General features: G+C 48.9%; 1 protein-coding gene across 1 annotated transcript in view; it reads right to left on the reverse strand.

Annotated features, from left to right (window-relative positions):
• The window catches only part of LOC140388098 (1-phosphatidylinositol 4,5-bisphosphate phosphodiesterase zeta-1-like), a 104,048-nt gene that overhangs the window by 44,917 nt on the left and 41,444 nt on the right, over nucleotides 1-17,687 (reverse strand). The window contains exon 6 of the mRNA XM_072471737.1: nucleotides 15,783-15,935. Within this exon, the coding sequence (XP_072327838.1) occupies nucleotides 15,783-15,935 (153 nt within the window). The remainder of the gene's footprint in view (nucleotides 1-15,782; nucleotides 15,936-17,687) is intronic.

Consider the following 17,687-nt stretch of genomic DNA (forward strand, 5'->3'; position numbering starts at 1 on the left):
AAGTTAGGGCATTGCTATGTTTCAGTGTAGGTGGGCTCAAGTACATTTACATTGACTAAATGGCACCAAAACAGGCCATTCAGCCCAACCAGTCCATGCCAGTGTTTACTTGAACTTCCCCCCACCTTTTCCTCATCTCAACCTACCACTTTAACCCGCTATTCCCTTCTCCTGCATGTGCTTGTCGAGCTTCCCCTTAAATGTGTCGATACCACTCGTGCCTGCAGTATCGAGATCCACATTCTCATCACTCTCTGAGTAAGGAAATTTCTTCTGAATTCCCAACTGGATTCTTGGTAACTGTCTTCTATTGATGGCCTTGGTATATCCTGTTCCCCACATGAGGAAACATTCTCTCTATCAAATTCTTCCAGAATTTTAATAATTTAGGTTATTTTGCAGTCGTCTTTTTAAAACAGACATGAGACCCAGCCTGTCAATCCTTTCCGCATCCTGCGGCCTTTGATGCCCTTGACAGATGTTCTCTGGAGGGCCTGGAGTCGGAGGACCCAGGCCAACATACCAGTACCACAGGCGTCGCTGTGCCACCCGGTTTCCCCACTGCCCTTGAGATGTGCTGGTGTCAGGATCGGGGATTCGGAAGAACTATAGACTCCTTGGAGGCAGGCCCCGGATTGGCCTTCAGCGCTTTCTCCTACCCTGCAATGCCTGTAGGGCTCTGGGGACTCCGTGGGATGGAGGGACAGCTGGAGTGAGTTCTAGTGGCCTCTGAGTCATTTGGCACTGCCAGTCCTGGAGGCTTCCCAATGTCTGCACAGTGGCATCGATGCCCTCAGTGATGCTCCTCAGTGACTGGGCCAGTCTTGGCAATGCCTCGGCAATGTCCACCTACCTCTGAGACATGATTCGAGGCCCTCAGCCATGGTCACAGACTGAGCCATGTCTTGGGCGCCACCACTCAAGGCGCTGATGTCAGGCTCCAGTCTTTCTACTGTGGTTGCCACCCTAGCAGTGTTGGCCTCGGTGCCACCCATTGCCCAAAGCGTTTGGGGCTCCTCCGATCGGCGATGCAGTCACTGGAATGTCACTGACATTCCCTCCTGAATGTCACGGCTGTGTCCTATCAGCTGCATCTAGGGGCTGTTTAGCACAGGGCTAAATTGCTGGCTTTGAAAGCAGACCAGGCCAGCAGCACAGTTCAATTCCCGTACCAGCCTCCCCGAACAGGCGCCGGAATGTGGTGTCTAGGGGCTTTTCACAGTAACTTCATTTGAAGCCTACTTGTGACAATAAGCATTTTTCATTTCATCTGCTCTGGGATAATCTTGCCCATAGACTCGGTTTCGGTGTCCTGATATCCAGCAGGCATTCCCCCTGCTGACTTCGTCAGATGTTCCTGCCTCCACCTGATGTGCATCAGCAACAGTATGCTGCTCACCAGATTGTGCCCCAGAAGCCTGTCCACTGTTGTAGCCCACTGAGGTCTGTGTCTCTGCGCTGGTGGAAGGTGGGGGGTGATGTCTCACCGGTGGTTTCCTCGGAGCTCTCCTCCGAGGTGGTCTCTGGGTGGCAGGGGGAAGGGGGTGCAAATGACTCCAGGTGGCCCAGCATCATCAGATCCTGTGAGACAATGGACATGTGGTCAGTCAGAGGGAGGAATCATTTTGTCTGACATGAACAAGTCACTTGACATAGGTCATCTGGGTGAAGGGGCAGTGGATCCTGACCTCTGTAGCACAGGCCGACCTTGTTTTTGGTGACTTCTCTCTCCTCAGTCAACCCCATGATCTCCAGGGCCCATTTCTCATAGGGGGTGAGGACTCGGATATCTGGCACCCCTCCCCCTGCCCCCTGCCAGTCTTGGCCCTTTCCCGCTTACTATGGGCTATCTTCTCCTGTGGGGACAAAGAGAGGGCATTGTGTGCCGCACGATTGATGGGTCAGGGCGTCTATAGCAGGTGCCATGTCTGGGCACCTCATCTGGACATGAAGGGGTTGTGCTGATGGGTGCCAGAAGGTTCTGAGGAACAAACACAAAGATGGGGTGTGGGGAGGGTGCGAGGTGTCAGCCAGTGATACGTGGGGTGGGGGGGGGACGTTTGGAAATTTGAGGGGTGGCAGGCGGGACGGATGCCTGCAGAGAGGTGGTAACTTGCCCTTGGCAGCTCGGTAAAGGTCGTTGGTCTTCTTCCGGCATTGGATACCGCTCGTCCTGGTCCTGCTGCCCACACTCACAGCCGCTGCCGCTGCCACTGCCTCCCAGGCAGCATATTGCTGACCCTGCTGCTACTTCTCCGACACCCTCTGGGAACAGGATGCCCCGCCTCTCATTCACAGCATCGAGAAGCCTGCCCAGGTCGGCAGCGCCAAAGCGAGGACCAGATCTGCGCGCTGCCATGCTTGTCTGTTGACTGGAAGCGAGTCGTGGGGAAGGTTTTAAGAGCAGCTCCCTCTTCTTAGCGGCGAGAAGCTGAGGTGCAAGTCAGGCAAATCAGACTGCGAGACTGCCAGTAATATTGAGAATCCCAGGGGACTCATTATTGGCACTAAATGCTGATGAATATGGGCTGCGATCTTGCTAACGTGGTGTCAAGAAACACCCCGTCAAACGCACCCAAAATGACACTCTGAAATGTTTCTGTTGATTCGCACCCTGCATTTGCTTATATTAAAGTGTGAGCTGGTGGGGAAGGACATATAATAACATAATCAGAGAGCCATTTAAAGAGATATTAGGACAAGTGACCAAAAGCTTGGTAAAAAATATATAGATTTGAAGGAGCATCTGACGGAAAGACAAAGACAGAGAAAATTAGGAAGGGAATTCCAGGGCTATTCCACACAGGTGGACTTGTGGCCATCAAAAGCGAAGGCCTGAACACTGGGAGTGCTGAAGAATTGGGAGGTCCTGGCTAAAGATAAGTTGAAGTATTTTAACTGCCAATTTCACCTGCCATTCTGCCGACAGACATCTGGGGCGTCATTCTCCGACCCCCCGCCGGGTCGGAGAATGGCCGTTGGCCGCCGTAAATCCCGCCCCCGCCGAAGTCTCCGGTACCGGAGATTGGGCCGGGGCGGGAATCGGGCCGCGCCGGTTGGCAGGACCACCCGCTGGATTCTCCGGCCCGGATGGGCCGAAGTCCCGCCCAGAAATTGCCTGTCCCGCCGGCGTAAATCAAACCTGGTATTTACCGGCGGGACCAGGTGGCGTGGGTGGGCTCCGGGGTCCTGGGGGGGGCGCGGGGCGATGTGACCCCGGGGGATGCCCCCACGGTGGCCTGGCCCGCGATCGGGGCCCACCGATCTGCGGGCGGGCCTGTGCCGTGGGGGCACTCTTTCCCTTCCGCCTCCGCCACGGTCTCCACCATGGCGGAGGCAGAAGAGACTTTCCCCACTGCACATGCGCGGGAAACTGACAGCGGCCGCTGACGCTCCTGCGCATGCGCCGCATTTCTGCGCCAGCTGGCGGGGCAACAAACACCATTTCCGCCAGCTGGCGGGGCGGAAATCCCTCCGGCGTCGGCCTAGCCCCTCAATGTTGGGGCTAGGCCGCCAAAGATGCGGAGCATTCCGCACCTTTGGGCCGGCGCGATGCCCGTCTGATTGGCGCCGTCTTTGGCGCCAGTCGGCGGACATCCCGCCGTTGGGGGAGAATTTCGCCCCTGCAATTGCTTTGCATCACCCTTGCTCATCTCAATGTAATTTTACAGATACTCAGGGGCCGATGTGACATTTCCTGTAGACACGATGCTTGTGTTCATACAAAGAGTCATCTGGGGCGCCAATATTGGGGGACAGGTTTGTCGCCAAATGCTGTACAGAACCTAACCCTTTTATCATGGTCTCCTGGCGTTGAGCCACTGCTCGCTGCATCTCGGGCAAGGGGTGATGGGAGTGGTTGGGGGGGGGGGGCACGGGTGGTTGCTCACGAGTTGCCTCCAAGACGACTGGTGTGTGCTAAGTGAGGATATAGAAGAGAGAGTTTAATTGGCGAAGTGTTGCCTGACGGGGGTGAAGAGTGCGCTGGTGTGTGTGTGTAAGGGAGAGGTGTGACATATCTTGCCTTGTCTGCCCTGCACAGCATGCAAATCTTGTTTCAGTGTTGTCCCGACGTTGAATTGGCAATCAGTGCCAGCCCCATTCTGCACCCAGCTCCAGAAGTCTGTTCATCCTACCTTCCAGTGTCCTGGAGGTCTGACAGCTGAAGTTGTGCCTTTCTTAGTGACTTAGTGCCATAGCCCTGCTACCCGCCTGTGCATTGATGAGGCTAAAACATTGTGGGCTGGATTCGCCATTCCTGAGTCTAAGTGTTGATGCCAACGGAGAATCCGTGGACCTTCACATCAGAAATGTGCCGCCACACCTGAATCGATTCTGCTGCCAGTGAGAGGCTAGCACCGGCGCCACGTGGAACAACATCGAAACACATGAAAAACGGTGCAGACATCACCGGGGCCGTAATGGACACCCACAGGGCTGACAAGCTGCAGCAAGACACCACACACGCACACACACACAGACACGCACACACACACAGACACGCACACACACACAGACACGCAGACACGCACACACACACAGACACGCACACAGACACGCACACACACACAGACACGCACACACACACACACACACAGACACGCACACACACACAGACACGCACACACACAGACACGCACACACACACAGACACGCACACACACACACAGACACACACACACACAGACACGCACACACACACAGACACACACACACACACAGACACGCACACACACACAGACACGCACACACACACAGACATGCACACACACACAGACACGCACACACACACACACACACAGACACGCACACACACACAGACACGCACACACACAGACACGCACACACACACAGACACGCACACACACACACAGACACGCACACACACACAGACACGCACACACACACAGACACGCACACACACACAGACACTAATCGGGGCTGGAAAGATGGGACAGGTTGTGCTGAAGCTCCAAACAGCGGATGGGACGGCTGGGGCCAGAGGTCACCCGAGGGGTGCCCGGGGTGGGGTGGGGGGGGGGGGGGGGCCTAAACGACCCAAGGCACCAGGTTTAAAGCGGGCTGTCAGAGGCATGTGCAGCCGCATGGCTGCCTTGCCGGCTGCGGTAATGGTGTTGCATACCCGTCCACTCCACCTCCTGGCCACGCCCCACTACTCCCCCCCCAGCCCTGGCGGATCCCCCCTGGCCAGCAGCACGGCTGTCGGCAAAATATGGTGGTGCTGGACCCTGTCCGTACGCCTTCGCTCTCTCAGCAGCCACCATGCCAGATTCACAATTTGTGAGAGCACATGTGGACCGCGCCGTCGGGAACCCGGCCCATCGGAGGCGGAGAATCGCCGGTGGGCAACTACGCTTGCTGTGCTTCGCATTGACGCTGATTTTAAGGCAGCGGAGCATCGTGATTCGACCTCAAACCGGTACCCGCCGCGATTTCGGCGTCAGGAGCAATTCTCCGTCCGATCGCACGCCCCGATTTTGCTGTCGGCTATGTTTTGGCCCTGTATGTTTCAAGAAGCAGTTGGATATAGCACTTAGGGCAAAGGGGATCAAAGGATATGGGGGGAAAGAGGGATTAGGCTACTGAGTTGGATGATCAGCCGTGATCATAATGAATGGCAGAGCAGGCTCGATTGGCAGAATGGCCTCCTCCTGCTCCTGTTTTCTACGTTTCTATCTTAATAGTCACAATTCTGTCCAAGTGTAATAAAAAGATCATTAAGATATGCAGGGAAATAATTTGAAAGAGAAAAACTCTTGACTTATCTTCCTGCTCTCCCGCTGTTGGTTGAACAGGCTGAAAAATGCATTTAGAAGGTTGCAAAGAAATCTCCTGCCTGTTCAGCTGCCCACACCAGATTTATACCATTTTCACACCAATGCAAGCGAATGCATCAATGCAAATGAGCATATACTCAAGAAACATCAATGTTGCCCCTTCTGGAGAACAGTGGTGTTTGTTGCTTTTTTTTAATTTAACAGCAGTCTAAGTCACATTGTAGAAATTCTTGGCCATAGATCATTGAAACCATTTGACTTTTAGTGATTGCATTACATGTCCAGAATCCATATCGAAAGAAAGACTGGGATTAGACAGCCAGAGAATCCACATGAAGTAAATGGTGAAATTGAGAGCCTTTAAATAAATGTTTTATGGTGCTGGCATGCTTTATTGGTTCCCAGTGAAGATGTACAACTAGATGGCCATTTAATTATCCTGGTACAAACAACTCTTACATACACCATGTATTATCTTCAATACATTCCTGTGCCATTTTTCCAAACGGTTAATGTATAAATTGATAACTCGTTTAAGAACTTCATATTTCACAAGATATGCTCAGCTGAATAAGGATTTCTTATCTTCTGGAATACTGTCACCATCTTCCAAACATAGTACTTAGATTTGTCTTTAGCATACAGTGTTCTGGGCTTCACCAGCTTTTCCCTTTAACTGGTTCTAGCTAGTAATCATCATTTATAAAGAGATGGGGCGGGATTCTCCGTGACTCGACGCGATGGCCCGAACCCAGCGCCAAAAATGAAGCGAATCAAAAACGTCGTGAATTCTCTGGCCGGGAATGGGCTAGTAGCGTCATTGATGCCGCGTGCCGTCATTGCACAAAAGACGCCCCCCCCCCCCCCCGGAGACCTGGCAAAATGGCCACCTGCCGTGCAACGCCAAGTGAGACCCCCCCACTGCCTGCCCCCTTCCCCCTTCCCTCATATCCCCCCTTCCCCACCTTCCCCCATATCCCCCTTCCCCCATATCCCCCATATCCCCGATCCCCTATATCCCCCTTCCCCCATATACCTCTTCCCCCCATATCCCCCCTCCCCAAACCACACCCCTTCTCCCCGGCACGCACCCTCTCTATCACTCACCCTCCCCGCCCCCCCCCCCCTCTCCTCCCCGGCACGCACCCTCCCCAACCCCCCCCCTTCCCAGCACGCACCCTCCCCGGCCCCCCCCCCCCACCCCGCTCCACCCCGGCACGCACCCTCTCCATCTCTCGCCTTCCCCGGCCCCTCCCCCCTCCACCCCAGCCCCTCCCCCCTCCCCTCAGCCCCCTCCCCCCCTGCACGCACACTCCAACGGCTCTTGCGAACCCCCCACCACCTGCGGCCATGCCGTCAATTCTCCAGCAGCCGCCCCATGCTGACACCTACCTCCGCGCTGGCCGGCATCAACCAGCACGACTGATCGACGCCGTTAAATAGGTGTTTTGATTTATGCCGGCGTCACCCATGGTCACACCGGTGGGACTTCGGTCCATCCGGCCCGGAGAATTGGGGCGGCCCATTGCGTTGCGCCGGCCCTCGCCATTCTCCGAGGCGCACGGCGCGATTCACATCGATGGGATTTTTGGGGGGCCGGAGAATATCGCGGGGCGGCCGGACGGGATTTACGCCACCCACCCCCCCCCGGCGATTATCCGACCTGCTGGGGGGTCGGAGAAGATTCCCCTCACAACCCTGAAACTATGCCCTCTTGTTCCATGTTTACTTTACTTATCCCTCTCAGAATCTTGCAGTCTCTTGAAGATATCCCACAGATGACCATTGAGGCTGAAGACCCCAAGCTTCGTAGAAACCCTGGGCAGGATTCCCTGACCCCCACGCCGGGCGGGAAAATCGCGAGGGGCCGGCGTGAATCCTGCCCCGAGGCCTGCTGACGGATTCTCTGGTGCCGTTTTTTTGGCAGGGGCGGGAATCGCTTCGCGCCTGTCGGGGTCTGTTGGCAGTGGCCCCCCCCCCCCCGGCGATTCTCCGCTCCACGATGGGCCTGTTTTTGGCCAGTCCCGCCGGCGTAAATCAAATAAGGTCCTTACCGGCAGGACCTGGCTCTGCGGGCGGCATGCGGAGTCCTCGGAGGGGTGCGGGGGATCTGGCCCTGGGAGGGGGCCCACATGGTGGCCTGGCCCATGATCGGGGCCCACCGATCTGCGGGCGGGCCTTTGCCGTGGGGGCACTCTTTCCCTCCGCCCCAGCCGCTGTAAAGCTCCACCATGGCAGAGAAGAACCCCCTGCGCATACGCTGGGATCACGCTGGCGGTCCCGTGCATGCGCCAACTCGCGCTGGCCGTCGGAGGCCCTTCAGCGCCGGTTGGTGTGGCGCCAACCCCGCTGGCGCCGGCCTGGCCCCTGAAGGTGCGGAGGATTCCGCACCTTCCGGGCGGCCCGACCCCGGAGTGGTTCACACCACTCCTCGGCGCCGGTACGGCCCGCCCCGCGGAGAATCCCGGCCCCTATCCCCGTGAGTCGATAACCTAATCTGTACATTGCCGGACACTCATGCCAATTTAGCATGGCCAATCCATCTAACATGCACATCTTGTACTGTGGGAGGAAACCGGAGCACCCGGAGGAAACCTGGGGAGAACGTGCAAACTCCACACGTACAAGGCCAGAATCAAACCCAGGACCCTGGCACTGTGAGGCAGCAGTGCTAACCACTGTGCCACCCACAGTTTATTATGCTGTACCTCGTAGCCTTTCCCTCTGACACTGCAGATAAACTTATTTCCTTCCTCTGCATTGTTTCAAGATGTTTCCCTTTATGTTCTGGTGTCCACAGTGCTTGAGGTGAGTCCTCACCAGGTCTGTCCAACTTCAGGATCACCTCTGGTTAACTTAGAATTGATTATATGGTATAGAACCTAGTATTACCTTTGTGTAATGTTACTGACAACTTAAATAAACAGCACTTGGGCTCTAGGTTTCTCCTTAGTAAGTTATATCCGATCCATTCAGCTGACAATATTACTGGAAGGTGGAATATTAGAGGGAGATTCTGTGGCTTACCTCTGGGCTAGAAACCAGAAGAAGATCTACATCCTTTTTAGAGCAGACAAGGCAGTTATGTCACATCTTTCCCTTTAGGACTTGATGGCCATGGAAGATGCAGTCAACCAGATCAAGGCAGCTGGATTGGGCCAGAAGCATCGGAAACTGTTTGGTGCCCGGCGCAAAGCCCGTTTCGGGCCTATCTCAGGATTCTCCCGACATAGCAACATTTGCGCCGGGCGCAACATGGCTGCAGAATCACTCCCACTATTTTTCCAAAGTTTCCTTGACTTTCTGCTTATGTTGTTGTGGATGCGAAAGAGAACCCTCAGTCACCAATCGCCCCCTCATAGAAATTCAAGGCTTTACTATTGTACAACATTTTTTTAAATTTAGAGTCCCCTATAATTTTTATTTTTTTTTCCAATTAAGGGACAATTTAGCGTGTCCAGTCAACCTAACCAGCACATCTTTGAGTTGTGGGGGTGAAACCTACGCAGACACGGGGAGAATGTGCAAACTCCACACGGACACTGACCCACGGTTGGGATTCGAACCCAGGTCCTCAGCGCCATAATCCCAGTGCTAATCACTGCGCCACGATCCACCCCGCTATTGTACAAATTTATGTGGAAATGCACAGGCACTGGGTTTACAGGTGATTCTTCAGCTCCTTGAAAGGTACAAAAAAAGGGAAAATTCTGCTCATACATTGGGAAATATTTGATGTGGAGAATCAGCTGCTTGTTGCAGAGCCCAACCTTTCTGTTATTTAATTGGTTAGCTGTGCACTGGATGTCCGAAGCATAGTCGTAGAAGATTTGCCCAGAAATGTTCACCAAATTACCATCACTTTATAGTTTTATTTCTATCTTCGGAATGATTTTCAATAAATTTCCTAAGGATCAGCATAATCTTATCATGGTCATAATTATTATGACCACTATTGGTAAACCACTATTAGTATATTATATGTATTGTGGTAAACTGTTACTGTATTACATGTATTGTGGTAAACCACTGCCTGATGGCTCCGCCTCCCCTCGGGCTTGGTATAAAGGTGGCCGACCTCCGGCCCTGCCCCAGTTTGGGATCAGAGGCCAGGAGGCTTTCTGTTTAGCTTATTAAAGCCTCAGTTTCGTTCACCACTTGTCTTGTGTTGGTTGATGGCACATCACTCCAGTAATCAGTCATGATTACCACTCAGGTTGTGTTGAGATAGGTAAATGAGAAAGGTTCCACTTTTCATTTGTATCTATGTTGAATTGGCTGATCTTAACAGGGGTAAATAAACAGGTACTAGGCTGGCCTCAGTACACAGGAGAAAGTAAATCAATCATAGGGCCTGTTCCTTATGGTTCAGCTGCAAAGTGTGCAGATGTGGACATCAAATGAGAATGGGACTGGGTTCTGTTGTGGTGGCGAGCCTGATTAAAGACGCACAGGTACAGTCAGGGGAGATATTGCAGGATCACCTGGTGCCTGTGGAACTGAAATCCAACAAGAGACACTGGCGGAATTCTCTTACCGTTGCGATTCACTTTTCCCACCAGCAGTGCACCCCCGCCCGTGGGGTTCCCATCCGCATGGGGTGGTTTCAATGGGAAACCCCATTGACAAGTGACGGGAAGATAGAATCCTGCCGCCAGCGAATGGTGCGCCACTGAGAAACACGCGGCTGGGAAACCAGAGAATCCGGCCCACTGTCTTCAGGAGAGCGATAGAAGAGGAGAAAAATGTTTCTTTATAATGGATTCCCACATTTTTCCTTCTAAATCCAGCCGCCTAAATTTTCCAGGGTCCTTTTTCAAAGAATAGACTCTAATCTATTTTCCCATCACCTAGTATTACTCTGTATTTATGTAGCCGTCACAACAGTAAGCTGCAACTCCTCCCCTTCCATCTTCGTATTTTTTATTTCACCATGGCAACTGATCTTGTTGCACTCTAAAATTTGAAGCGTTCCAGTGTTTGATTGATCACGAGAAATATATTTTACCATTTGAAAAAAGCCAGCTGACAGCTTTGTGTGACAGGAGCACGGGCTCAGGAATCCGAACACAGAGAGGATTTGCAATTAAAGATAGAAAGTGAGTGCAGGATACCACGGGATTGGTAAAATCTGAACTCTGAGTCAATTTACAAAAGTGATGGCACGGTCAATGGAGTAGAGGAGCCTATGAAAAGTTAAATGAGGCCACAGTCAGTACAGAGAAGGGACTTTGAGCGTTTTTCATGATTCGTTCAAGATATTTGGGCAGCGCTAACAAGGCCAGTGTCATAGTCCATCCCTAATTGCCCTTAAGAGGCTGGTAATGAGCCACCTTCTTGAGCTACTCAGTCCATCTTCTGCGGACACACCCACTGGTGCTGTTAGGAATAGAGTTCCAGGATTTTGACCCTGGGGAAATGAAGGAACAGCGGTGTAGCTCCAAGCTGGGATGTTGTATGGCGTGGAGGGGAACTTACAGGCAGTGGTGTTCCCATGCATCAGTTCCCCTGTCCTTCTACCACAGAACCATAGAAAAGCTATTACGCAGAAAGATGCCATCCAGCCCATCCTATCTGCAAAAAAACACTAGCCGCTCATTTTAGTTCCACGTTCAAGCACCTGGTCAGGCCTTGCAGCCTACAGCACGCCTGGTGCAGTTCTAGGTACCTTTTGAATAGGTTAAGCATTTCAGCCTCAACCACCTATTTGGGCAGTGAACTCGAAAGGCCCAACATCCTCTGGGTGAAAATATTTTTCTCATGTCCCCTCTAATCCTTCGACCAAACACCTTAAACTTATGCCGCCTGGTTATTGACCCCTCGGCTAAGGCAAACACGTCTTTCTTGTCTACCCTATCTAGGCCCCTCATAATTTTATACACCTCAGTTAGGTTGCCCCTCAGCCTTCCATCTTTTGACGAAAACAACTCTAGCCTATCCAACCTCTCCTCATAGCTGCAGTTTTCAAACCCTGACCATATTCTTGTAAATCTCCTCTGCACTCTCTCCAGAGCTATCATGTCCTTCCTGTAATGTGATGACCAGAACTGTACATAAAACACGAGCTGTGGCCTCCAGCGTTTTATACAGTCCCAGCCTTACATCCCTGCTTTTGTAATTAATACCTTTCCCAATAAAGGAAAGCATTCCACGTTATTTCTTACCACCTCATCTGCCCATCCTTCCACCTTCAGGGACCTGTGAACATGCACTTCTCAACCCCTCTCAGTATCTTCCCATTCATTGAGTATTCCCTTGCTATGTTTGCCCTTTCAAAATGTATTAGGGATTGAATTCTATTTGCCACTTTTCCGCCCACTTAACCAAATCATTGATATGATTCGGAGACAACAGCTATCCTCTTCACTATCAACGACACGGCCAATATTTGCGACATCAGTCTCCCAAAATTAACTCCAAATATCGTTAATGTATACAACATTCAGCAAGGGCCCCAACACTGAGCCCTGTAGAATGCCACTGGAAACCGCTTTCCATTCACAAAAACATCTATCAATGTGTTTCCTGAAGGCCCGCCTTTTCAACCTTGCCCATCGCCTGAGGTGTGGTGATCTCAGGTTAAATCACCACGAGTCAGTTCTCCCCATCAAAGAAAAAGCAGCCTATAGTCATCTAGTGTTTCCTGTAGCTGAGCCAATTCTGGATCCAATTTGTCACCTGCCCCTATCTCTCATGGGATTTTACTTTTATGACCAGTCTCCCATATGGGACCTTGTCAAATGCTTTACCAAAATCCATGTAGATAACATCCGCTGCACTACCCTCATTAATCCTCCTTGTTACTTTCTGAAAAGATATGATTAAGTTAATTAGTTAGTTCCTTCTAGATGGTAGAGATCGCAAATTTGGAAGGTGCTATCGAAGGAGCCTTGTTGAGTTGCTGCAGTGCCACTTATAGATCTTACACACAGCAGCAAAAATGCACTAGTGTTGGAGGGAATGAATGTTTAAGGTGGTGGATGGATTGTCAATCAAGTGGACTGCTGTGTGGATGCTGTCAAGCTTCTTGAGCATTCTCGGAGCTGCACTCATCCATGAAAGATGAGACATTCCTCCCACTGCTGACTTGCATGGGGAGTCAAGACATTAAGTTATTTGCCACAGGAATTTCCAACCTTTGACCTGCTCAGTCCAGTTAAGTTTCTGGTCAATGTTAACTGGGATGTTGATGGATAATACAGTGGTGGGGAGTAATGGCTTTGAATGTCATGGGAAAATAATTCTTAGATCCTCTATTGCTGGAGATGGTCATTGTTTGGCACTTGTATGTCGTGAATGTCCCTTACCACTTATCAGTGTGGGTATCACCCTCCACCTCAGGTTTCCACAGTTTTAAAGGGAGGACACCTCCGTAGAGTGACCTCCAGCGGGGACATCCACCGCTGGACGGCAACGAGGGTGTCCGGATGGCGGGCAAGGACAAGAAGGTGGAAGCTATGCAGCAGCAGGCCGTACAGGAAACCCCTCCACACAGTGCAAAAAGGCACGGAGGGTATTTCCACATGGCGGCTAGCGTTGTGAAGCATTGTAGGGCACCGCACCCAGGGGAGGTTCCGGGGCTTGGGACCAATGTGGAATTCTGTCTGAGCAGGGGTTCACTCACACGGGATACCACCGCAGCCGTGCACTGCCTCAAGCCCGAAAGACGTAGGAATCCACACATGGAGCAGCAAAGAGAATCAGAGCAGCAGACATGCTCCATGTTTAAAGCACTAATTGCCATAAGGTAAGTTTAAATGTCCAATGTAAATGTTGGTGAATGGATGAATGTTAGTGAATGCATGAATGGGTGAGAGTAGATGAATGAGTGAATGCATAGCCATGACAGAAACAAAAAATGCTGGACAATCTTTGCAAGACTGACAGCATCTGCTGTGAGAGAACGGAGCTAACGTTTTGAGACTGGATGATTCTTTGTGGGTGGGTAGGTAGGTGAGGTAAGTGGGTCGGGTGGCAGGTGAGGGAGGTGGTTGGTGGTTTGGTGAGTTGGTGGGTAGTCGGGTCGGACAGGGAGGGAGAGTCAGTTTGGGGCTCGTCAGGATGGGTTGGGGGTTAGTTAGGGAGGATCCGGATGGGTCATCATGTCAAATCCAGAAAGGTCAAGTAAGGCGTTGGGGGATAGTTGATGGCGGGGGTACTCTGGAGCGTGAAGGGAATACTCTAGGGGTTGAGGGAGAGTTAGGAGGGTCTGTCCGAGCGATTGGTGAGTCACAGTTAAACTCTGATTTTTCTGTCGAACGTTTCCTGGGTAACTATACAAGTAAGTAAGTTGGAACCGTCCAAAGTCTCTGACTCTAACTCAGAGTTGGAGACTTTTCAGAAGATACCTGGGAGCAGGAAAATTACCCATCAGAAATGAAAACTTATTGAATAATTCCCACAGAGTCAACGGATCGAGACTTCCGAGGGATCTCAGCATCCACCTTGGACCAATGATCTGGAGACTGAAGGATCTGGGTCTTTAAGACACATTTTGCATTTCCATTAGGTCTAGCATTTAATTCTAAGGATGCAATTTTAACTTCAACCAGCTGTTGGAAAACTGATGGATTCAGATGCAATGTGGTTTCACACTCCATCCAATTTAACCTCCACTAAAATTTCACCCAACAGGTGGTTTCCATCTGTTGAGTTGGATTAAAACTACTTTCTAAACATATGTATGATGTACCATTAATTTATTGTTACTTGTATATTGCTAGATGCTTTTTCCTCAAGTAATTCCCCATGCCTCTTTCCTATTTCTAGTTTTGAATATTGTTTTCCTATTGGAACCTAGTGTATTCATTTCATTATCTATTGTTTCCAATCCACCCTCCCACAATGTACTACATTACTAATGCTCAAATATTCCCTTCTCTAATCTTCCCATCTAATCATTTCCAGCTCTCTACTAAATTAAATATTCGAACCAGAGAAACAGATGTCAGAGACGCACCAATCCTAAATTAACTTCAGGGACTTGCCTCCTCCTTTTCAAATAATGCTTTTCTCCATTTATTTCACATTAGAATAATTAGCACTTGAGATAATTATAACTCTCTTGCACTGTGAAGTTCTCTTTATCAGTTGAAATAATTTTCTCTCACCCTGTAGCTTCAACCTTCCACCTCCTTCAGCAATCAACAGCAATTCCTAGTTATTAATTTTCTTCCCTTTCCTATCTGATTTTGTTTATCGAAGACTAAGGTTTCTTTTGTAATGTTTTTGAGACACTCCCTTGGAACCAAAGTCATATTTTCCTCAAGTCTCTTCTCTCTTTTAAATACAATGCATCAGGTTATTTGACATTTGTCCTCCAGTTTCAAATCAGGACTCCCATTGTGCAATTATATCCATATTTTTATGGACTGTGATAATGTATGCTACAATTTATTTACATATGTGTAAAATTACTTTAATCAATATCATGTTGATCCCTATTATTTTATCTCCTCTATTCACAGATCTAATTGCTATGTTATCTCATTTAACCCTTTTCAGCTCACTGCTTTCAGTTACAATATTTGCAAGTTACAAATTGCTCAGCTGCAAACTTCCTTATGTATATATTAATTTTGTACTCTCCTGCCCCAGTTCATTTTAGAAGTAGCCCATGTTTACCAAACCAGTTGAAAGCTTCTCTGAAATCCATGCTAAATTTAAATGTACTCTATTGTCTCTTCTCCCCGCTATGCTATCAGCTAAAACCTATTATCCTGTTTAAGCTTGACATAATTGCTAACTGTTCTCCTAAAAATATTGAATCCACTCCTACATACAGTGGAAAATGATTGGTTCTCCTGATGGTAAGAGAGTACAACAGGTACATTATAAAGGAGAATCATAGGTGCATGACACTGATTTTACATGAATCATTTAAGTCTATATCTTGTGACTGAGTGCTGATTATAGACTGTATCCTTTGATCATTTTCAATATCTTAATCAATCCAGGTATATATCAGTTCTGACAGTTTCCTACCTCAGGAGAAGCCAATTGAGTTGGATCATCATAAACATGGCTCATGTTGATCAACTTGTCTTCTAGGATATTGATCAGATAATTGGCTATTACACGCTGTTGAACCGGGTTGCAATTAATTTCCATGGAAAGTATCAACGGGTACTCGGATACCTGTGATAAAAGAACAGAAGGAACTTTGGCGCGGGATTAGTTCAAGTTCATTGGTGCGTGATCCAAAGAAGATACATTCTGCATCATGATGAATCTCCTGGCAACACTTGAGTAAAATGTTTTCCCATTTGGAAGAGACAGCAGTTGTATATTTTGTCCATTTATAAAACAATATTTGTGAATCAACATCCCAAAATTGTCATGGCAGCACGGTGGATAGCACTGTGGCTTCACAGTGCCAGGGTCCCAGGTTCGATTCCCTGCTGGGTCACTATCTGTGCGGAGTCTGCACGTTCTCCCCGTGTCTGCATGCGTTTCCTCCGGTTTCCTCCCACAGTCCAAAGATGTGCAGGTTAGATGGATTGGCCATGCTAAATTGCCCTTAGTTAGGAGGGGTTATTGGGTTACGGGGATAGGGTGGAAGTGTGGGCTTAAGTGGGTCGGTGCAGACTCGATGGGCCGAATGGCCTCCTTCTGCACCGTATGTTCTATATTCTATGTTCTATGTAAAATAACAATACATTTACATACATTGCTATCTTTAAAAGAAGGAATTGATAAACCAGATATTATAAGCCATTGGCTCATCATGGTTGTAGGCATGTTTCTTGAATTCATCATGAGATGAAATAGTGAAAGCTTAGAATGACATGAAGTAATCAGGGAGAGTCAGTATAGATTTGTAAAGAGCAGTAATTGAATTGGATTTTTTGAAGAAAACTTGGAGTATATAAATAAGTAGGGTTCAATGGATGATGTACAAATTGATTTGCAGAAGATTGCAGCAGTTCAAGAAGTTCCACTATCACCTTCTCAAAGGCAAATGGAATGGGATTTAGCAGCAATCCGCCTTTCTCCAGAATAATTTATTTTATTATTTAAAAAATGATAAGCTATCTATGACAAATACAATGTACTTTATTGGGTTTTAGTTTGTTCTGCGTTTTTTTTAAATCCAATTAATGGGCATTCGTAGGATTTTGAATGGTTATAGTTCAGATTCTGGAACATGCTTATTTTGGTATATGTGTTGAAAAGTTAGTTCAAACTGTTTTTTGAACAGTGAGTTCAAAGGGGAGTATCATAATTAATTTTGAAAGACCATCAAGAGAATAACTTGTTCACTCAAATGCATGGCAACCAATTATTTTGAGTTTCAGCTGTAAAAAAATCCAAACTAGGCGTACTGATCAATCATTGCTTTTGAAAACTGAAGTGAAAAATGGCAATGGCATAAAATGACTCCTTATCGGAATAACAATTTCTAAACGGGGTTTTACAGTTCATACTGCCGGGTGCAATACTAAAACCTTGCCACGGACTCGAGGAAAAGGGTAGACATTCTCAGAGATGTGAAGAGTTGTGATTCACCCATAAGAATGATCTAAGATACAAGAGCTTGAAAACTTTAGGATAAGCAGAATTGAATGACCCAACAAATGTAACAGTACAGAGTTAGAAACCTGTGCCAAAAATGAACATGTGAATGATATTGTAGCTGAATACAGAAAGCCATTGACAGATTAGAGGAGTGGCCAAATTGCAGTACATGCAGTTCAATAAGGAAAATTCTGCAATTGCATGACTTGTAGAAAAAAGATCAATTGAAGATTTACACCCTAAAGAGCAAGACTGTTTACAAAAATGAGAAACAGAGACGGAGGTTAGAGATACACAGATAGATCTCAGAAAAGGAGTAAGAATAGGTAGAAAATGCCATAAAAAGAGAAAGTGGGATTCTGGACTTTATAT

This window comes from Scyliorhinus torazame, chromosome 13, assembly GCF_047496885.1.
Source record: "Scyliorhinus torazame isolate Kashiwa2021f chromosome 13, sScyTor2.1, whole genome shotgun sequence".
Taxonomy (NCBI): Eukaryota; Metazoa; Chordata; class Chondrichthyes; order Carcharhiniformes; family Scyliorhinidae; genus Scyliorhinus; species Scyliorhinus torazame.